This window comes from Stigmatopora nigra, chromosome 12 (genome assembly GCF_051989575.1).
Source record: "Stigmatopora nigra isolate UIUO_SnigA chromosome 12, RoL_Snig_1.1, whole genome shotgun sequence".
NCBI classification, from domain to species: domain Eukaryota; kingdom Metazoa; phylum Chordata; class Actinopteri; order Syngnathiformes; family Syngnathidae; genus Stigmatopora; species Stigmatopora nigra.
The window spans coordinates 7887144-7910799 of NC_135519.1; the positions used below are offsets into that span (position 1 = coordinate 7887144).

Genomic DNA, 23656 nt, shown 5'->3' on the forward strand with positions numbered 1-23656 from the left:
TTTTCTTCTCTTGACTATGATTGATTTCACAATATTATCATATTAACTGGAATCCTGCTAGAAACAAAAACTCCCTATATTGGGTTGAAAAAAGAAATAGCAGAATGTGTGTGTTTGTGCGCATGTGTGCCGGTGTTTATAAGCAAGCGATGAAGCAGCGGGCCGATCAGTCATACGTAGAGCAAATGGGGCAATCTGGGGCCAGGTGTCAGGGAAGTGATTGATATTAATGTTGTGATTGCAGTTAATGGCTCTTTAAATTAAATCGAGATTAAACCTCTCTGGCTGCAGTCAGTGCTTGTATGGGCGCTGAGCACGACCACCCCCACATCACTTTTCATCTTGTCCATCGTCATCCTAGCAGCCACTCACTTTCTTTCCACAACTTTACCTGAATGGGTCCGTATTAAAAGCATACGTTGCAGGCCAAATGTTTTATTGTCAGATGTTTAGTTTTGTCTTTAAATATGCATGTCACTTTTGGTTAGTCACTTTATATATATATTTTCAAGTGCAAAGTAATAATTACATACTATATTCAATTACATTCACTGCTTTTAACATCACAATACAGTATTTGGACAACAACTCATAATAGGGCCCATACATCCTTTTAAGGCCGTATGGATTCATTCAAGTATGCTAATGTAATTCAATTTGATACAGTTAATCTAGTCCTAATGCAGATTGAAGGATGTGAGGTGCAATCAAATACCTCTTAAGCCTTTAATGTGAATTTTTTTCTTGAATGAAATTAGTCAATTTGTAATTATGTGACCTGGCCCATAATTAGTTTATTCATCACTACAATTAACTCCCCATTAGGAGTATCAGAGAGAGTTGCATAGTAGACCAGAGGATGCGGAGAAGAGACTTATTTATCCATTCAAGAACTAGAAGACTCACAGCATCAATTTGTCCCTCATTTAATAACGAGCTTCATGGTGAATCATGTGGTGTTTTAGAAACATCTTTGGACTTGTGATTGGATAATTAACTTAAGACTGGGGGGACCTGATCAAACAGCTGTTGTATACCAGATGTCCAAACACTAGTACTCTTTTCCCCTCTTTCATAGATCAATGTAAAAAAGGTTTTAGTGGATTGTGGTTAAAATGTGAATTATGCTTTTACAATTTTACTAATATAAATTTGCATTTAGCTTGACCAACATTTTTCAAGAATTGTGTTTTAATTTTATAATTGATTTCGATTTAATCCGCCAATGGCTCATAGTTTGCCCTGGATAGGCTCCAGCGCCCCTGTGGCCCTTGTGAGGATAAGCAGAATGAATGAATATTGGGTGGTTAAAGAATCATTTATTGTCATCACAACAAGCATAAGCAAGTACAACGAAACCAAGATGGTGTATCTTGAAGTGATACAGGATTTTTTCGGTGTTGCTCAAGGTTACGTCCTTTTGTCAAATTGGATTGAATGTCTATCGTCATTAATAGCACTGAAACATGATCACCCAAATGCCGTCACATTTGGAATGGATATGATGTCAATCATTGTCAGTGGCAGCAAATGAGTTAATTGTGTTGTTCTCTGCAGTGCAAGTGGTCCAGGAAAGGATTCATCAGAACCCGATGGGCCCTACCTGACTGGTAAGCCTTTTTTTTTTTTTTTTTTGCATAAATCTCTCCAACAATGCATCGCATCATTGTTTATCCCTGAGTGATTACAAGTCTTTCATAGCGAACAAAGCTGATGATTCAAATACTGTGGTCATGTTTGTCTTTCCACAAAGGAAAGCTGTGTTTGACAGCACAGGCAAGAGTTAGTTACATAGCTGTATCCTCTCTGGGGATTTGATTAGACATAATCATGTTAGTCAAGGAGTTGCATATGACAGATGACACAAAACATTACATGCAATTGAACCTGTGTGGGAGGAATGCAAATGCTAGCTTCAAGTTGCGAGAGCAGAGGACTGGGTGGAAGGGCGGGTCGGGTTGAGTGGTAATCTAATAGAGGTATGACATGAGAACTAAAGAGTTGAAATGGTATGCATTTAATAGGGACATGATGTTTGACAAGAGCAGCATGGAGAAGGAGAGAGTGACTGGTTAAGTGATAGATGAAGATAGAGGAGGACATGCATACATCATTTTGTTTAGGGTACCTCTGCCGAGGAAAGCCCTAGAGTTAAGGAAGTCTTTAATGCAAACAAACACGGTAGATTGATACCATGAGAAGGGATACATTCATCATTGTGCATTGAGCTATTGCAATCTTGACATGACAAAGTGAATGAAAGCCGATTAGCCCCGTTATTTGCACCTCTATTGATGAAGATTCTTACAATAAAAATGTGTTGGACTACTTGAGCGGAATATTTAAGGTTGATCACAATCCAATTCATAACATTTATTGATCAAGCAAGCATTTCCCTCCAAAATCTTTCATTAGGAAATAACAGGAATTACAATTATGTCTACAAATAACCATTAATCACTATAACATATTTGTCACACCGACCAAGAAATGAACAAAAAATGGCGCATTTTCGAGCAAATTTTATTCTATTGTGAACATTATATAGATATTCAGCTTTTATTACTCTAAATAACATGACAAGACACATCTTTAGGTAGGGAACACGCCTGGACCTCCTCTCAGTTCAAGTGTGTGTTTCATATATAAGTCGCACCAGATTATACACCGCACACCCAGCAGAACTATTAAAAAAATATTACCACTCATAGTTTAGGAAATGTGGTAAGTCATCCACCAAGCAAGAACATCTAGATATCAGGTTGTGTTTGTTATTCTTTAACATTCTCTCAAATCTTGTTTTTTTTCCTCCCTTGATTCCCAGTTGTTTTGACCTGGTAAACATCCACCTTTTCCACGATGCTTCCAATCTGGTGGCCTGGGAGAAGAGTCCTTCCGTCTATTCTAGAACCCGGCAGAAGGCACTCAGCTACGTTTTAGACAGGTACACTTTTACACTTTTAGGTGACCCTAACTTCATGTCATTTTTCATATTCTTTTTCTCAGACAGACATCAATAGGCAAGCATACTTATGTTCATAGTGTGGTTTAATATTTGAATGCATTGTGTTGCTGCTGTCCACTCTCTACCTGGTAGTTTACTTTTCATATAAACGGCATCAAAATGCACAACATATCCTGATGTCTCCTCCACTTTAAATAACTGTACGTACATGCGTGACATACTTGAATTATGAGACAGATTTTATTGACATCATTCTCTCTTTGATGAAAAGAATGGCCTACCTTTTAATGGACAAGGATGTTTTCCTGCATTTTTTATTATTCCCTTACTTAACTGGATTTACTGGCATGATGACGATTCTATTTTGATTGAATCCTCCACTTTTATTATGGTTTTACGGCTGTCTTTCCCTCTACTGTCAGCTTGTAAATAGTACATGTAAATAGTTGAGTGTCAGATTTGTAGTTAGGTGGTGGAAGGCACTGAATGAAAATTCACTTGGCTGGGTGGCATTTTCCACGCTCCCTGCTTTTAAAATCCTCTCGTTCAACCTTGCTGTTACTTCTGGGTCATATCAGGGGTAAATGGTGCGAAGGAACGAAGGGGTAGTTTTGCATGTCCCTGACAGCCAGGCATCCCAGGGTAGCTGGTTGAGGGTCCTGCACCTCACTCGCTCACATTGGGGCAACCTGTCGTGCGCAGATCCGGAGCACAGAGTGAGAAAAAGCTGGCAGTGCAGGAGGCTGGGAGGAGGAGCACAAAAAGGGTCCTTGGGCTCTGTAAAGGGCAATAAATAATGGGTCGGTCCTTTCACAGGGGCTGCTAACCTTTTGGCAGCCACCAGCAAACTCCATTATCCTCCGCTGATCTGGGAGGACAATGTGCCTGGGCTGGGCTTTGAATGAAGTCCTACCACCAACAGTGTTCCCATTCAGTGGCTGGTTGGGAACCATCTTTTTCACTATTGTCCTAAATGTGACTCCCTACCCCCAGAAAGTAGAGCAGGAAAAGGGACAGGGGGGAATCTAAAGCCAATCCCCCCTTCCTTTCCTCTCTCTTCCCTCTCAGAGCTCAAATCTCTCATTGGAGAGGAGGAAAAGGGGGCTGCTCAAAACCCCACCAGCTGAGCTCCATGAGTGGTCATTACAGGAGTCTAACATACAGAGGACAGATCTGTGCTACTGGGCACCAACCCTCGGCTAACACCTTATCTGGGGCCCAGGCTGTATAAAGCAGCTTACAGCCTATTGAGAACTGATCTGATAAGCCTTTTCCTCTGTGCCTCTTTTAACTGCTAAACGGTGTTTATCTCCAAGTGGTACAAGGCCTCAGGGGAACAATGCTGAGAAGGAACAGCGTTTTGCCAGCCAGCCCTCAATGGAGAGACATTAAAAACACACAGCTCTGTAGCTCGTGTTGCCTTTTCAGCCACTTCCATAAGAGTTTTGCAAAGCTCTTCTCACGACCAGTAAATGCAAATGAAAAGCAGAAAAAAATTCTCCAATATTTCTCTGCTCACAATTTGCGTGAAATCAAAGTATTTGCCCACTTCAAATATTTTAAAGACAGTGGTTTGGGGGTTTTGATTTTAGAATTGTAGACCAAATATGTGTTCAAATTATAGTGTTCATAGGGTGAGATAAAAATTTGCTTTTTTAAAAATTTCCTACTAAAATCCCTCCCGTGTATAGCAGTTTGTTTCTTTTTTCCAATCTTATTCAGTGTGCTCTGTCTTATTCATTGAGCCGAGAACAGTTTTACATTACAACTGTGAAATCCGAGCATAAAAGATCCTTTGGTGGCACGCCATTATTTTCACACAAATATAGTCTATTGTCACAGTCCTGAAGTTAATTTGATCAACATTGGGGACATTTACCGTTTTTGTTCCCTGAAAAGGCTTGTTTCATGCTCATTTTCGGACCATTGAAATGCAGTGATTGGCAGAAAAATAATGTTGCCTTTAACAATTCAAAGCAATTAGTTTCCCATGGGGAGGCAGTGGGCCACACTGGCTACCACACAGCGATGCTTTGTCATTTTATGGACGGTCATCAGTCAACTGTCAGAGCGTCTCAAAGAGCCCTACAACCTAAATGTTTCCCTTTCGGCTTTTCCCAGAACAACAGGCTGAAAGAACATAGGGAGGCCGGCTAGTCTTCAGCCAATAGACAATTTCAGCAGCAAAAGGGTGGACTGGAGAATCACAGGGAGATCCTCTATAAATCCAGGATGAATTTATTATAATGACGAACATGTGGGGGTGTTCACCTATCTATTTTAAATAAATGTTTTGACAATAATTATAATACTAATGTGCAAACTCGTTCAATTTGAGTCATTTTGCCCGATTGACAAATCAAAGCACGATTATAATTTTACTATACAGCTGTATATTTAAATCATAAATTTCTCATTTGTCATCAGTAACTGCATGAAATAAAATGTTAATTACTTTTTCGAAGACATAGCTTGCATAGTGATTTTTAGTTAGCCTTTAAAATTGAGTATTAGTTGGTAGGGGCACTATCATAAATTAGATCAGCTACTTCCTTTACCTCTGAGAGCGATTTGACGAGACATCTTAAACCAGACATCATTTGGCTCCTCTTGCGGCTATATTCTGAGCCCCCTCCCAGACAGCCGAGCTTTCCAAAGCATCGCTAAAAAAGAATCTTGGCACCCTACAGCTCTGTATTTATGGTCTCGACCTAACGCTTATGACTGTGGGTGATACTGGGAACGTGGGGGGACCGTTTCTTCTTTTGGTTCAGTTCCCTTTTCAACATTACAGACCAATTCTGTGTCAATATCACTGTAGACACCAATCCGCTCCCTTCATTATTCCATTGCAAATTAATTAACTTTTTCACTACCATTGACAGATGGTCGTCAGTTCCACTTTAATTGTAAAGTATTGCAATGAGTAATCCTGTTTCATGGGCATAGATGTCCAATCCAGTTTGGCTGCTGACGATCATTTCCCCCCAGTCTATCGCCATTAATGGCAACCAATGAGTTAACACAGTCAGCTCATACAGTCAAAATTATTCGGACATTAGTTGTTGAGGTAATTGGCCTATCTACCCTTTTTGCTCCAACATTATGTTCAAATATGTGGTGCTCACCTGGTTATCACACAGTGATTTGCCATCAATGGAAGCCAAAGATCTAAACAGTTCGATCCCTTACATGGAAGTGTTTAAAATTGCTGAAAATAAGACAAAAAGATATACAGTGCCTGGCTGCAACCATCTGAGGGACTGTTGATTTAATCTCATCAGGTCCCACGAAAACCAAGACTTCACAGAATTTGAGCAATATCAATGCATACTTGCTGACGGCACATTAGTTACTTCCTCCTGTCAAATTCTCCCATCCGTGGTTTCCCGCTGTGTTTATAGCTATCTCCGTGCATCTTTAATTTGTTGATATTGCTTTAATTGATTCATTTCTCAACCTCAGATTGACCATCGCACACAAAACCCTCTTTTAATGCAGAGCATTATTTGCGGAGTGGGTGTTGTGTGGTGCGAACATGGGACGCAGGGATGGCCTTCTCTTTAGTGTCAAAGGGCCTGTCAGGGCCACCCCTGACCCATTCAGAAAGATGTCACCAAGCACATTCTTCACAATGTTAACATTCTCCCAAATTCTCCACATTTACTTACAATGGATGACCGCACACCACCTAACCATTGTGTGTAAAGTTAAATTTCTCTGGCCAAATTATGGTAAGTCATCTTGTCAATATAATCATGACATGGCCCCCAGTTTCACCCTCTTAATCCCATACAGGCTGTCTATTACATGCCAGTTTAGCTGTCAATCACGGTATTTAATTCTCCAGGAGAGGATTGAGGAATACTGACTGACCAGAGTGGGAGAGCGAGAAAAAGGATTGTGTGCTTGTAACTCTTGGTTACCTGTGTTGGGCATCTTTCATTTCTTCACCACGGCCTTCTTATAGTTTTTTTAAAGTGTTTGTCTCAGCGCAATTTAGATGCAGGGCAAGAGAATAGTAGTGGTTTAAGGAGCCTGGGAGCAGAGTTGGGGGGCCATATTATAAATTAGCGTCTGACCCCTGTCTTTGTGTGGCTCCAAGGAAGGCCTTATGAAGGGCCCAGCCCAAACCTCAGTGAGAAGAGGCTCTTTTAGGAGTGTCACTGCACGATGAATTGGCCAGGAGAAAGCATGTTTATAGACTGTGTAAAGGAGTGAGCCTTTGTCGTAGAATGTCAGTGACACTGTTACAGTTTGCCTGAATGAACTGTGATGACGAGGCTAATGGGGGCCCTGGCCAAGGGTGAGGGTCAGCCAGCGGGGGTTGAAGGCTTTCCTTGGACCCCCCACTCTCAAAGCCTTTTCACACCCAGTAGCTGTAGCTAATGTTGCAATTCTTCGTTCTACACACAAAGGCAGAGGGGGAAAAAAGTCAACTTTCACACCAGCGGGTCAGCATGAGTGCTTTAGGAAATGATCGTGTAAACAGAATGTTACCTTCTGACCTGTTCTTGATACCTCAGAACAGCAGACAAAACAACCGAGCTTTGGGTATTTGGACATGGCTTTTAGTGCGATGTCGCTGTAGAATGTATGCTTGAATGACTCTCTGAGACAATGGAAGACATTCATTTTCAAATTACCCATTGCATAGTTTCCAGAGTGAGAAAAAAATGGTTTATTCTACCATTTCCCATTCTTTTGTGAAACAATCAGCATATCATATCGAAGTTTGTCCAGAACTTCTCTATTAGCTGAGAAAATTAGGTTTGGGCGACACAAAACATCAAGCCAAACAATGTTTTTCATGATAAACATAAAAATAGTGGTTTTGTTATTTACGGTGGTTAAAACAACATTTGAAAATGACTTCTGGTGGCAAAATTATGTATTTAGTGATGTATTTATTTTATTCTAAGCAAAAAATCTAAAAATCTATTCAATCGTGCTGCTTATTATGTTCATACTTTTTCATGTGATGGCTCGGCTGTGTAGTTTGCAATTGTAAAATGACAACTTTGCTCAACATACTTTAGGAAACTAACATCTACAAAGATAATCTATTTCTTATATTGTCAACAACACAGTGTCTGAGTCAAAGGTAGCGCCAAGGTGTATCATACAGTTCAGGTCAGTGTTCTCTAATTTAAATCAAAGGAAGCTTACTTCAAAAGCAAGGGAAGTGATCAAGATCTCTTTATTAAATTTTGGGGTCATATGAGAAGTAGTGGTAAATGTTTGTATTGGGAGCATGTTAGCTTCCCTTTACCACTGGAATATGTTTAAGGACGATATGGCCATGGGAACTCTTCCCCTGTTGCATTTATGGCAGCGTAACTCAACTTTATTGATGTAGTCTTTTCAAGCCATAGCAACACCACTGCACTTTCTAAATCACATGATTATTTTTAAAATTTGGATTTTATGTCACACTCAGTGTTCCCTGATTTCTCTTAATTGCTGGACTAACCATGATTTATAGGTTACTTCATTTAGCTTTTTGAGATGTCAGTGAACATTTATTTTAATTGCTTGAATGTCTGTGATTGGCTTAGTTAACTGCGATAGGCTCCATCCCCCCCATGTCAATAAAAAAATGCTTGAATGTATTATTCTGTGAATATTCTTTTCTCTGGCGTTGAAGACAATTCACAGTATTTGCATTGTAATTTAAGTGAAACAAATATACTTTGGATCAAATTATTACATTGCTTTTTTGGTCTATATATTTTAAATACGAGGAATATTTCATGCTACTTAACTAAATTTACCATGTCTTTATATAGACTGTTTCATCAGAATAATCAGACCGCAAGGTGGTGCTGTGACCTGCATTATTTAACTACTCAGAGGTCAAACTATTTTTTAACCTAAAATTGAATATATGTTTATATATAGACTCAATTTTTGGTTAAAAAAAAGTTTGACCTTTGAGTAGTTAAAAGTTATGTGTATGTGTGTGTGTGGTTGTGTTTATCCATGTACATATTTAATCATGCGCATTCAGGTCAAATCCTTTTTTTAAAATGTTTTTTTTAATTGGAATATTTTGCAGGATAACAGACCAGCGGTTTGAAAACGTTCCATATTTCATCTTTGGGGATTTTAACTTCAGGTTGGACTTCAAACAGGTTATTGAGGTGAGTCCACCCCTTTTCTTTTTGTTATGATAACCCAGTGATATTTTTGTATGGTGTTGTTAGGGTTAGGTCAGTGTGGTGTGTGAAATATGAACCTGTCAAATATTCTTACTATAAGAATTGTAGCCTATTATCAAACTAATTTTGATACACAGTCCAAGTGTGAGTTTATGAAAAACATGGCAGGAAACAGGAGTAAAAGTCGTTTCAAAGGACTGTCTTTACCATTACGACTAATTAAAAGTTTCACTGTGGATGGACCAGCTGTGTTTGCTCACTGTGCCTCCAAGTGCATTGTTATGTTATGCCACCATTCACTGCTCTTTCTCTGTCCCTTCCTCCCCATGCACTGTCCTTCTCTTGGTGCAAATGAGGCTAGCAAGAGCAAGGTAGTGCAGTCAGTTCGGCATGTGGCGGTGGGGCGGGGGTCTGTCTTGGTATCAGAAGTCATAAAGGCACACTGGAGACTATGGGTGTTCGTTGATAACCGAGCTGAAGAGATGCTTGTTGCTCCATCCTCTCCCTCCACTTCACAACAATGGCTTTCGAATCAGTGGCCCTGTTCAAGGTGTGGGCGTTTTTCATTTCAACCAGGAGCCCATTCATGAGAGAAAAGAGGAGGGGAAGCTTTCGGAATGGAGGGGTTTTCTTCAATTGGCTTAAGGAGGACTTAACTTTGTGAGGCACACATGAAGAGCCCATGTGCAAGTGGTCCTTAAGCCACTAGGACCACTGTAGTTTACTGCAGAAAGTGGGCAACCAGAAGTTGCAACTACACTGAAACCCTAGCAAATACGTTCCAGGCCCATCACCAGGAATTTAGTCGCAGCTGTTTGCTTCTCATGGATAGTCGATGATGACGTTCTTCCTAAGTGGCTGAGAGGAAGTAGCTATGTCAGAGCAAAAAGATTTAACCTATGATCTTTAAGCAAGTATTTTAAATAACATTATGAATATTTCACAGTAAATGCTGATCGGTGAGTCTGTTAGACTGAATAGGGCTCATTTCTTTTTGACAGTTCTGTGAAAGAGATGAGATAGTTCTGGTTCTAGTTCTGAGATAAAGTAAAGCAACACTGTTAGTCAGATGTTTTTGCTTCACAGTCCATCAGAGGCAGTGACAGCCTCAAAGTTTGTGCAGTACATTTGATTTAGGTTCTGTAATGAAGTTACATTAACTTGCAGATCATGTGCATGTGTTTCTTTGGAGATAATATATCCAAATCAAGGATTCTCAACAGTAGATTATACAAACAGTGGAGCTGTTGAGAAAGTCAATGATTGCAATGAACTGTCACCTGGTGCACATTTATTTTGCCACAGTGTGTATGTCCTGTAGGCAGACATGTAGATAAAAAATATTATTATTGATGAGGAAGCTTGTTTCATTATTACCTATTGTAAAATCACTGATTATAATAACAAAATCACTAATGATAAAAACACCTTTATTCATAATATTAGTATTTTTTTCTTGATTCACAAAAATATAGTTAAATTAATGGTATTAAATGATATGTAATTTTATTCATTTAGTCATAATTAACAGTAAAACAATTTTTAATGTAACTAAACATGTCAACAGCTACAAATACGTCATTTCAAAGTTTTTCATTTGCAAGAAAGCTTTTTTTAAATCCATGTTGAATATCATAGAATATATTCTTCCAGTGTGTGAATTATCATCTGTGATTAGCCCGTGTACCTAATCTAGATAACTCTCTTTTCTTGTTGCGTCTCTCGTCCTTTCTGCTCTGTGGTAGGTAAGCACGAAGCCACCACTTGTCTCTACCACACTGACATGCTGTTTGAGTGTGCTCAGGGTCATGACCCCTTTTCCAGGGATGTGTAAGGCTTGCATCAGTGTGTCCATCTCTGCCCCCTCCCTTCTACACTGCTCCTTTCATATGCACCTTGCCCCCCATTCACATACACATTCACATCTAGGGTGAATACACACAAACTCATCCAAACTAATTTGTTAAAGCCAAATGAATCTGACTGATACACCCACTTAAGAATGGGAGTGGCATCAATCCAGGGGGGGCTTTTGAGGTTTAGGAAGTAGAGCTGTGGACAAACACAGAGATAATTTCTCTGCATTTTAATGAGTGTTCTTCAAACATGCTGACCATTTTGTAGTAATACTAGAAAAGGCTGATGATGTCATCTATCTGCCATTAAAGAAGCTTCTCTGCTTCAAATAAACCCGTCCAAAGCGGGGGTCAACTTGTTCAATTTTACAGTGCCCTGCATATTAGCGACTGAGAGAGTTGTGTTGCCACCAATAAACAAATGGGTTGGAACCATGACACACGATGTAACTCACGGCAAGTAAGACGTTTTAGGGCCTCTAATGACAATTAATGTCAACTGGACAATTAGTGCACATCCAACAAAGTGTTGGACTGGATCGATAGCCCATGCTTATCTGAAGGCACACACAGACTGCTTCTCTTTCTCACTGTCTCCTTTACTGTCTTTATATAACCACTCTGTGCATCAATAGAAAATGGTTGTGCTAAGGGATGTATATTTTAGGAGGTTATATATTCCAAATTAAAGAGATTAGGGTTTCTGACTTGTCTGATAGCTGGTGAAGTGGTTTGAAACATCAGGCCCCACAATCACTAATTCTATCCAACATCAAACTGTACAACTTCTTGTCCTCATCATGCCTGTCTCAATTTGGCTTATTTGACCATGTACCACCATGAGACACTGTGTACAGAAAAGAAGGCAGATTTGTAAAGAAGCGGCGGCCATGTTATTGTCACAGGGTAAATTCCAGGTGGCAAATTCCTGGCATGCTTGTTCGGCAGGATCAGTAACCAGAGGCCCCCCTTCTCTCTAGCATGGGCAACCCTATTAATTGTGGCCGACAGAGGGAATTGGTTTCAATTGACCTCCATTCAGCGGTCCTTTGACTGGCAGACAAAGGACACAGCCACGTGGAGACTAATGTTAGGGCTGAGCGGCCTGGAGGCCGTCCAGTCCCCACCGACCTGCTTGTCCCATGGGGTTTGCTTATGGTTTGGCTTGATCATGCTTTGCATCAGTGCTGATGAATCCAAAGAGAGGGTTTCGAACAATTTGAGATGATTCGGACTTGTTGATGCGTCTTCCGTGGTTTCTTCTTAACATCAGCCTTTTATAAGACACACATTTATTTCAGTGGCTACTATGATGGCAAAGAGCAGACAAGCTATTAAGACTCCCAGTTCAAATTCATTGGTTGTCAGTTATTTTTGATGAGATGACAGCTGTCGTTGATATATATGTATTTTTAAAAAGTTAAATTAGTTGTTTGTTTCACTACCTTTTATTTTTATACATATATAAGTGGAAAACAGTAATTTTTATCCTACATATTTGATTTATTTAAAGAAATGGCTTTCATTAAAAATAAAACTTCATTTAATTAAACCATTTAAAAAATATAATATCAACAACAATAAATTTGTACTATTATTAATGTTATTTTATGTATTTAACAACTTTACTACACGGTTCTTGGGGGAGGGGGGGCAACTTATATGCTTCCTATTCATCCATAAATGTTATAAATAAACAGAATTGGAAGTTCATATATTCTTGAGATTACTGCACATGTGTGCACGTCTTTGAGGTAACCCGTAGTCATGAATTAACTGTATTGTTGACAAGCTCAAGGCTCAATGCCTAGACACCCATCATATAAAAAAAATCCCTCCTAATTAGATTTAATAGAATGTAAATTTAATATCTGTGGAGAATTTGTGCTGCTGGCTAGCCTTCACCAATGTATGGATTGATAGATCCTGGCAGGAAGGTTAATTGCTGACTTGATCTATTGTCCCCATGACATGGCATGGGGCTGTTTTAATCGGCATGATCTGTCGCTACATGGATAGATTTTATTAGGCTTTGCTTGCCTCTCACTATAAAGTGTTTTGAATCAGCACCTCCTGGATGTTTTTGCTAGAGTTGCAGAGAGCCAGAACGTTCATCAATCTCTCTTTCTTTGTCCTGCATCCTTTCTCTTGTTGTGCAGCATGAAATTAAAGGTTGAGCCATTGACTAACCCCACTTCTGATGAATACCAGTAAAATAGCCAATAATGACATCATAATCACTCACATATTTTATTAATTAATTTTAGTATTTAATATGTATTTTTATGTTTTTTTTTATTTCATAGTAACCATGATCACTTTTCAGGGAGGTCTTCAAGTCTGTATGAGTTCATGTACCACATACTGCATGTTGCAAACATGTTCATTAACTAGTTTATAGCCATTGTCGTGTCTGTTGAACCTCATCTGAGTAAATAATTTGTATCAGTAACGGGTAAGCAATTTTCCCTTTTAGCCCGTCTTTGACAAGCATGTGTGTTACGTGCCAGCTATAAATCAAAAGCCGGCAAGTGTAATTAAGTGTACACTACATTAGTCAGGCTAATTAATTTTGGGGCCATCCATCCATTAACCAGTGGGCTAGCACTGATTGGGCCTCTGTTCTATTCAACCCCTCCACAAGGGACTTGCCTTTCCTAAATTATCCAAGTACCATGTATTTAAAGACCTATGGTTACAGATACTGTGTATACTACATTTATGTAAACACACTATAGCTTTTTTATTTCTATGAACTTTTGAAAAAAATGCGTCTACTCAAAATGACAATGACACAACTAGAGAGATTCAGGCAATTTAGATAGAGATTTGCCTGCTCCATTATACCAATCTTTTCTTTTTAATAACTCATCAATTAATAAATTTTTTGACACGTTAGTGTACAAGATTTTTTATCGTAAAACGTTACTCTCTTATGGTATTTTATCTCCTAATATTCGAATTATACTAGCTATTGTAAAAGTGGACTACCTGGGAGATAAATATCTTCTCTATATGTTGCAAGGTCAAAGTGGGTGGAATTTTATCTGTAGTCATTGGATGGTTTGCGTTAGACTAGCAAATTAGTTGTTTTCTATGTAAGACAACCACCCTGACGCTATCTCAATTGTCTCAATGTAGGTAACTCCACCCATTTACTGCACTATGCAAGTTAAACAGGGTTATAAGCACCCGCTATTTGACCCCCGTCTTTTTATTGCCTCATAGTTGATGCCAAGGATTTCTTAACAATACAATAAAGGCACATTATCTTGCTAGAACAGTCCAATCTATCACAATGAGGAACCATTGTATCACAGATAACCCATCTGGATATAGAAGGAGACTATTCCCTCCAGACAACGGTGGCTGTTCTCTCTGTCTTTTCTCTGTTTGCGTTTGATGCTAATGAATACAGCGCTGAAGACACAGAGAAACGGGTTCAGCTATAAGGGCTTAACTTGTGCATTGCAGCTACGCTGGAAGTGATGTCCATATAATTAAAATGCTGGCAACAAGCAATGGCTTCTGTTGGTCTCGGTCATTAACAACAGGCCGTTTGAGCCCGGCACCAGCTATGCTATTGCCATTGTGTCCTTAGCGGCGGGGTCCTCTGTGACTGGCAGCTGGGAACACCATGCCAACAGCAAGATTGTGTGACCAACCAAGCCAAGGATGAGCGCAGTGCCTGGCACAAACGGGGTATGGGAGGCAGTATGGCCTAATAAGCCCTTGAGTTGACCCTGTCAGGTGTTGAGATAGAAATAGAAAAAAGATGGAATGCATATTGAATTGGTTTGAGATCAGGTGTATGATTTTGCCCTTCAAGAATTTCTCACTTTTTTTTGCTTTTTAGCTGTGCATTTGGGGCTATCCTCTGGAAAAAAACAAATATGTTTTTCCCCAAAATGTCAATGATGGAAACACTGCCAAAATAATGTGTTGACTGTGGGGGTTGTGCACAAGCATGTGCATGCAGGATCCCCTTTGCTTTCTCCTGCATTGTAATCTTTGAGTGAACTCTATGCATATGCAAAAGAGCAGTCTGTAAAAGAGAGGCTACACATGGCTGCTCACTCAACAAGTCAGTCACAATTCCCATTCACTTGAGCAAAACTTTTGCCTCATGGTGTTTTAATGGCTTGAATTCAAGCCTTTGCCAAGTTAAAGAGGACAATAATGAGTAATGAATAAATTGTCTTTTATTGTCAAACTAGAATTGATCATCCTATTAACTTTGTTTCCCTGTGTGTACTTAATGTCATCTTCATCGGTGGCGCTTCTCTTCGACCGGAGAGGGGCATTGTATTTAAGCCGTAAACTTTCTGTTGGCACTGCATTCTTTTAAACAGCTCGGCCCACTGACATTAAGTTACTAAGCTCCACTCACACCTGCTCACAACTATCCCATCATATTTAGGAGTGGTCATTAATGGCCACATTTAAAATTCACAGTATTTTTCTTTTAGTCCTCCTCCTTGTCTGATTTATCAGTGATGGACATATTGACCAGCCCTTTAAGGGATCAGCTCCCATTTTTGTCTTACTGGATGCAGAAAACAATGCATTTCAGGCCCATTTCTTCTAAATGGCCTCCTTTTTGGGGGGCCGAGAGAGTCAGGGCTGGCCTAACATCTGTTTGTGTCCAGAGCCAGGCGGGACCGTAGCACAGTGGGCCTTAGTGGCCCCCTTCTCCTCTCCCTGGGGGTCTTTGTTCCCGATTTCATGCTATCAGAGAGGCAGCATGTTTTCCTGCGCAGAGCTGTCAGGAGCATAAAAGGCCCTGAGTGGGGTCACATCAAGAGGGATGGCCATGAAAAATTGGTAAAATGTATCACAAAGCCCACCCACTAGATGGTTGCCTAGCACACGGTGCTGGGGTGTCAACACCCCACCCCTCTTCCAGTATTTTCTCCTTTTCCTTGACTGAATTACACCTCTTTCTCACCCGGGGTAGACAAGCCCATCATTAAGATGAAATGATGCAAACAAATTAAAGGGTGGTAGGCAAATGAATTAGTCCTCTTTGTGTGTCAAAAGGGGCTATTATGCCTCACTGGGGTCTTTACCTAATGCTCAATAAACAATCTGGTCACCTGCCTGTGTATATGAAATCAACTGCTTAGGGAGATGAGGTTATGACTCTTTTTGTTATCTAAATATTCACGGCTAGATAGACTGAACAATTAAGAATGAATAATCTATCTTGGTGTTTAGGTGACGGATAAAACTTTCCCTTTCCTAGAATTATTGTTCCATCCCAATTTTTGTTGAACAGCCGAGTAATGAACCCAACACTCTCTGCATTCTTATTGGATAATCACTAATCACTGAGTGCCTCTTCGATATCCAGTAATTGACTCAGGAGCAACAGATTACCTCACTATCTGTTTCCTTTAATTGATTTCTAACTAGAGCTATGGTGGGATAGGTAAATTAAATGGGTGCAATGTTTTTTAAGTGCTCAGTAAGTGTTTATACTCCATCAATAGCAATTCAGTTGGCTATATTTAAATGGCATTCAATGGCCATGGCACAGCCGGACATGCATTTATTTTCTCATTAAGGGGACAAATGTTCTTTGCAGGATAGCCTTGTTTAAAAAAAATCCATGAAGGACAAATTTGCTTTGGACAACATTGCTTTTCAAAAGCATCACAAATGAAGCTAACTGCATTGAAATGACCACTGAATTGAGTAATCTTACTATGTATAGCATTATTGAGAAGAGTGGGTACGTTAAACAGTCTTGGAGACATCTGCCATGGTTGGTTACAAAATGCTGACTATAAGTGGCAGGGGAGGTATCTCAAATTAAATCTCTCATTAGACTTTCTTTGTACAGGTGGCCGTAATGTGTCAAGAGCTCTGGTTTGAGACAATGACCTCCTCTTACTGGGACTAATGTGCCACAGAAGAACAACCCACCCTCCTTTTACAGCCGCTACTTTACACAGAAGCAGAGTCACAATGAAGCATCTGGTGGTCTTTTCCTGCGTAGAAAGCTTTTTCATGGCTATTGTGTTTGTCACCATACATGTCTGAAGGAGAGACTTTATACGTTTGTGATTTCACTTATATTATAGGACAGGGTTAACTTAAGAGTCCAAGATAGCTCCAAGTGTATAAGGTACGTTTTAGAATAGTAGTTTATAACGGAGGGCGTTTGGTTGGCTTGTGTGTCTTTGCTTGCGTGTGTGTGTGTGTTTGAGACCCCCCCAACTCCCAGTTGCGGGAGGTCATTGGGGTCAAAGTGATGAATTTTTATGGGCCTGTTGCCTGTGTTTCAGCCCTGTCGCTTTCTCTGCGCGCTGCACTGCCTCTCAAAGACATCCATGCTGGGCAATTTGTCCTGCGGGGCCCTGCAGAATGGGCCAGCAGAGAAGTTAAATACCAGGGGGGAACACACACACACACGCACACAAAACATAGACATGAATTGGGATTCTCTCACACACTCACAAACCCCTTCGTCCTGTTGTCTTGAATGATTTGTGGCCTGTCCATTATCTATTCCAAGAGGACAAATGCTTTTGGCTGGTTTCTGAAGGTTAAACCCAAATGGCAGGCCTCAATGTGTGCTATTGTTTTTAGAGAAGTTTCCCAGATGTTATAATGCACAAGATAAATAGGGCACATTATCACTATCTCAGATGCCCTTTTACCTCTCTAAGCTCGTTTTTGACAAGGGCGTGGTAGGTTAGGAGACCTCCTAAAGCGCACACATTGCCAACAAAACTCACCATTACACAGTCCAGTGGGTTCACAGGAAGAGTTGAGACTTTCTGCGTCACTTGCTGTTACGGACGACACCGGGTAGCCTTCGGAGGGTCAACAGTTGATCGGTGGGTCACGCTCAGGCTAAGTCTGCTGTTGATAATACGTCCACTCTCACCTCACCTCCATTTTGAATAGCAATCCTGTTCTGTTTGTCAGTGATTAATCTTTGTTTGGAAGCATTAAATTAGCCAGCTACGGGACGGAAGAGTGGATGACTCTGGCTTGTGTCCAGTCACATTGGGTGGGGAGAGACAGCTGATTTACTGGCTTTTCTGTGTAATAGCGAGCTGTAAAGCAGGAAGCCAAATTTGTTGTTACCCACTTTGAATGCATCCCTCCTACCCCACTCAGGCAGACATGGCAATCATGCATGCAGAATTGGTATGATGAACGACAGCAAACGGAGGAAAAGTGATCAGGGTGCTAAGCAATTCACGTCGAACCTGCCAGCACCGCTGGCACACACTCTCTTAGCTGGCAACCTCCATGTGTGGCAGCTACAAAATAATTGTGTATTCTGACAATGCCAGTGCCCTGGCTGACAAAAAGGGGAACCCTTGTTCTAGCCACCAGTAATGAAGAATGAATAGTTATCTCATTGTCCACTCATCTTGTCTCTCCTGCTGCACAATTTTCCGACCCAAGTGAACCGATTTGTAAATGCATAATAGGAACGCCAATGATGCCAAATTCACCGTATTGAATATGAATGAAAAAGAATCCAATGATTGTAACATTTTTGAACATTATATGTATGGATATTTTTTTTTCAATTCAATTAAAATAATATGCCCCCTCGGGGCAGTTAAACACAGCATCTGTTCACTAAAGACCATACGAGCACTATAAAATATGCACAGCCCTTTTATAAAGAATGAATAAATAAGGAACAAAAACTACAACTGTGAAGAAATGTGCAACAGGCTAAGGTAGTTTGACACATTTTAAACACAAAAAAAGCATTCAAAATTTTCACATAAACACATTGTGGAATAATTTGCACACGGAGGATATTGTTTGGGTTAGTTAAATCATTATGGATATGTATGGCTCATTGACAATGTTAAATTTGTCGTGGGTAGGTTTCTTAGTGTTTAAGTTTAGCATGGCGGTTCCCCTCCATCTGCTGGAAGGCCTCAAGACAGAAGGCTTGGGTGTCTGTGTGGGTCTTTGGTCTTTGAAGTGGGGCAGATTGCTTTAACCTCTCTACTAAAAAGACCAGCTGGAATAGAGAGCTCCTTTAAACAGGCGCTTCCTCCGCCGACAGTCATGAGATTATTCACCATTGATGCATAAAGCCAGCGCCTTCCTCAGCGACCTCCCATCCCAACCCCCAGCTTCTGGCCCTCTACAAACACTCGTTGTTGACCTGGGCACATAATGCAGCAATGTAATGCCAAATCACTTTGCAGGCTCTCATAAAATGCAAAAATGAGGCAGGACATCTTACTTTCTAACTGCTAATATAGCTTCTGATGATCAATGGAAGTATATTGACATGTCATATTCCTTTGAGTGCATTGATATATTCCGAAATATGCCCGGCGCGTCACTGCACTGATGTGGCCTTAAATAACTCAGCAAGTTGTTTTTGGGGACAAAACTGCAGTAAATTAGGACTGAAGCCTCACATTCTAATACATTACAGTTACATTATAAGGATTGGTGTTTTATTGACCTAGACATTTTTATTCAATATGTTCATGTTTTATGAATGAATAAATTATAAATCAATCCAAATGAATAAAAAACTAAATTTGTTTTAGTATATAATTGATAATAAGAAAACTGCCCCAAATGCACTACTCATGCCATACCCCCCACCTCCACCCCGTAGTATTTAAGTGAGTGCCCTATAATGGTCTATACTCACCCAGTTTTAAATAAGGGACAAAGATGGAAATTTCTTTACTTTCAAAAGGAATCTTAAAGGCATGAATTTGATTTTTTTTGACAGGAAAAGTATCTCTTACCCATTCTCACTTGCTTCTTCTTTGGCCTATTCATTGCATAAAGCTGCTTAAGCACACTTAAGCGCATTAGCATTTGGCTGCCAGGTGACCATATTGACCCTGCATTTGGATTGCCTAAATGAGTGAAAGATGGAGCGATTTGTTAGGGCTTCAGAAATTTGCATTTGTGGATAAACTGAGCAAACGTAGCAAAATGGCGCTAATGCCGTGAGGAAGTTATTTTTATTCAGTTCAGTAATTGCTCTAACTTAGTGTGCCAATCTAGAAAATTCTTCATGTCTGAAAAGAACCTGATTGGGGGGACATTTTAGTTCAAAGGGGCTTCTCTGTTCAATATATTGGCTTGACCTGATTATCTAATCTGTGCTTTGAATTTCAATCAGCTCATCCAGTGTCTGCTGTGTGGTATGGGAACCGCTGGCTCAGGGATTACCTCATTCAACTGTCTTCAAACACAGATGGTCCAATGTTTAACTAGTTCTTGAAAGGCGAATTTAACCATATACCCAATCCATGGGGTCACTACATTGGACTAGTTAAGGAGAAGTCAGGTAGTCATATGGGCCCTCATTTTTCTCATTGTGGTTGATTGTCTTGCTTTAATAATAACCAGGTTTGAAAAAATTCCTATGGAAAGGATCTTTGATGTATTTGGTGGTGTATATGATCTGCCATTGGCTGGCGGCCAATGCATACCGTTTCCTTGCACTTGTGACGATTTGCAGTTCAGATAAATGAATGAATGGTTGCTTTCACAGTTATAGCATTTTATCTTTATTGTAAAAATGTGTCCATATTAACTCTGAGCATTTTTCATCTTTTGAATTGTCCCTTTCAGAGACTATGTTCATCCGCCACAATGCAGGCAGAAAGAACCACAGACACCAATGAAGTCAACAAGCTAATATTTAGAGAAAGTGATAATGACAGAAAGGTAAGCCAGATGGTTTAATTTGCCTTCACACACACATTTTACATTAGCTAATAAATGTGTTGATTACCACAGAAAAATCAATATCTATCTATACTTGTAGAACATGTTTTGGCTGACAAACCAAAGACCCCTTAAATGACAAGTAATTTATTCTTGCACAATAGGATGCTAAAATCTCACTATTGTAAATGTAGGTAAAAATAAACTATATTTCTTCAAACTGAAGATGTATCACCTCTTCAATGATATTACATAATTATTTGCCTAACACTGCAGCACAGCACTGGTCATTAGTTTTCTAATTACAAAGTGCTCTTCCCATTAATATTGGTATTAATCAGGGACAACTCTCTCTCTCTCTCTTGCCATTAATTCAGGTCATCCTTCAGCTTGAAAAGAAGCTTTTTAGTTATGTCAACCAAGACGTTTTCCGGGAAAACAACGGGACCTCGGTAAGTCACTGAAATATCTTGAATCTTTTGATTATACAAACAACCACTCTCAATCATTTCATTATTCCAAGTCACTTATTACATATTTAATTTTATTTTATCGACTTTTTCTCTTCAAAGTCTAATGGCTATGGTTGTCGTTGATCGCATTCCACATTGATTTTCTGGACATTTTAAGAACATCAGTTTAAATTGTGCTCAAAGCCTCCCATTAAATTAGAAATTAGTTGTTTTTCTAAGATTTTTTGTTCAAACTCGTACAATATACAAGTTTAATACCATGGAAAAAAATCCTCATGACATTTTGTCCTTCTTAAATTAGAGAGCCAATTTTGGTATGCTTTGAATGGATTATAAACCCCCTTAAAAGGTAATGCAAAAAATATACTTTAACTCAACGTACACAATGGAAATTCGGTTCAAATGATCAAATACATATGGAACAGGCAGATGTTATTATTCCATAATATTGCCCAAGTGTAGAGGATAAAAGTCAATTGTGTATCACATATATTATGCACTTTAAATCAAATACAAGTACATGTGCACGAAGCAAAATAAAGAGGTTTTTAAGGTTATTAAGAGGTGTTTTACAAGCAAGAGAAACAATTTGATTTGTTATGTTGAAATGTGTAAGAATTATAATGGGGTAAGTGGAGTGAGCACACACCCTTCCCTCCGCCTTCTTAGGCCAAGTCAGACAAGATAGACGACATAATGGGGACTTCTGAGATAATCTGATGGTCGAGTTAAACACACCATGTTATGATCCTTATAAAACAAACTACCTTTCTAAATGGATAAATATCCCTTCTCCAGTTGGAAAGGGGAAGAAAAAAAATCATTGCATCCTTCATCAACTGTAAGACTTGTACTAGCTTGACAGAAATTTAATTCAAAGCAGCTCTTGAAAATAATTATTGTATTTTGAAAGTAGTAATCATTGGCTGGGACATGATTGAATGTGTCCATGCCTATTGACTTTTGCTATGATTAATAGGTTTGTTTAGTCGATATTCCCATCGAAATTGTATAATTAATTATCCCCGGCGCTGTCAAGGCGGGACGATGGAGAACCCTGATGAGTATTTGGGAAGATTAAATTTTCCGGGCTCTTGTGGCGTCAAGGGGCACGGCGGGGCTCTGCTCCAGTGGAGGGATGGAAGTGTGTGCGTCTGTCTGCGTGTGTTTCTCTCGTGTTTGTGTTGTGCATCTGTGTGCTGCTCTACGTGCAGACCCCACTTGGCTTCTACACACAAACACATGGTCAAATCCCCCACAGCCACATTGATTCGGTTTCACTATCTCTTTATTGTAACTTTGTCAGTGTAGTGTCGGCAGATAGGGGACCAAGAGAGGAGGTGGCGTGTGCTCGGGTGAGTAAGTGATGAACCCCGTTGTCTGGCCTGCCTCTCTTTTTCATGCTGGCCGCATTGCTTGCACTATTTTTCAAAAGCCCAGAGATACCTTTAACATTAGAAATGTCCAATAAATAAATAAATTGTGGTGCGTGTCACAATTCCCAAACGGCATTGGAGACAGAATGCTAAACGAAAGCTGACCGTCTGAAGCCAATTATTTTTGGCTGGATTTCGTCCTTGGTTGTCGAAAAAAGCGACCGGATGTGTCCATGTACAAATATGCCATGTGCTACTCAATCTGATATTCATGATTTGGGAAGTCACTCGAGGTATTCCGTGCGTGAACTCAAATTGTGGAATTGGTGTGACATGCGTTTAACTTCTTTACCACGTAACTCAGTTAACATGGAAATGAAAGTTCAGCAGTTCAGTACGCTGTCGATTTCAGCTTTGTTCGGTCTGGTCTCCTCCTGGTACCAATCGGCCACCTCTCTGTCACTCAGTTTATTGCTTTTCCACACCAAATAATGAAGGTCTCATAAAAAGAGGGAAAAATATTGCCCTTGCAATGAAAGCCAAGTATGAGGTGTAAAAATCAAATTAAATGACCTTTCACCCCAGCATTTATTGATGGCTTTTAACAGCACCAGGTGTTGTCACAGAGGATATTTGACAAGATTTAAATCAAAGCACAATTACAGGTGCCCGACAAGTCACCGGTACGTGGAGAGGGACAGCTGGGGGCCAAACACCTCATGTTCAATTTTTTCTTTATTTTTTTTTTTTACACCCTCAACTTCCGGCCTTAACTATCACTGCCTTCCTGATTTAGGATGAGATTTTTCATCCAAGCAAAGTCAGAAATTTCTCCTCTTGACAGGGCAGTTTTTACCCAGACACTTCTTCATCTCCCCCCTGTGTGATATTGTACTGCATCATCTCACATCACCTCCTCCACAACTCCCAAGGTCATTTGCTGCTTGACAAACTACTGTTGGCTTTATAATGTCAAGAGGCCTTGAACCAATATAAGCTGATTTTTAAACCACTCACCCGCCACGGCGACAGAGCATTATGCTTAATTGACCTCGGATTAAATGTGGTGTGAAATTCTGGCACGCCGTCTTGTCCATTCACCTGAATGAATTACTCAACATTCACTTAGAACCGATCG

General features: G+C 39.9%; 1 protein-coding gene across 2 annotated transcripts in view; it reads left to right on the forward strand.

The window, feature by feature from the left end:
- Positions 1-23656, forward strand: part of inpp5a (inositol polyphosphate-5-phosphatase A) — a 75277-nt gene that overhangs the window by 35461 nt on the left and 16160 nt on the right. For both annotated transcript variants that reach the window (XM_077729921.1, XM_077729920.1), the window contains exons 7-11: positions 1558-1610; positions 2825-2944; positions 9024-9108; positions 20574-20669; positions 21047-21121. In XM_077729921.1, the coding sequence (XP_077586047.1) occupies positions 1558-1610; positions 2825-2944; positions 9024-9108; positions 20574-20669; positions 21047-21121 (429 nt within the window). The remainder of the gene's footprint in view (positions 1-1557; positions 1611-2824; positions 2945-9023; positions 9109-20573; positions 20670-21046; positions 21122-23656) is intronic.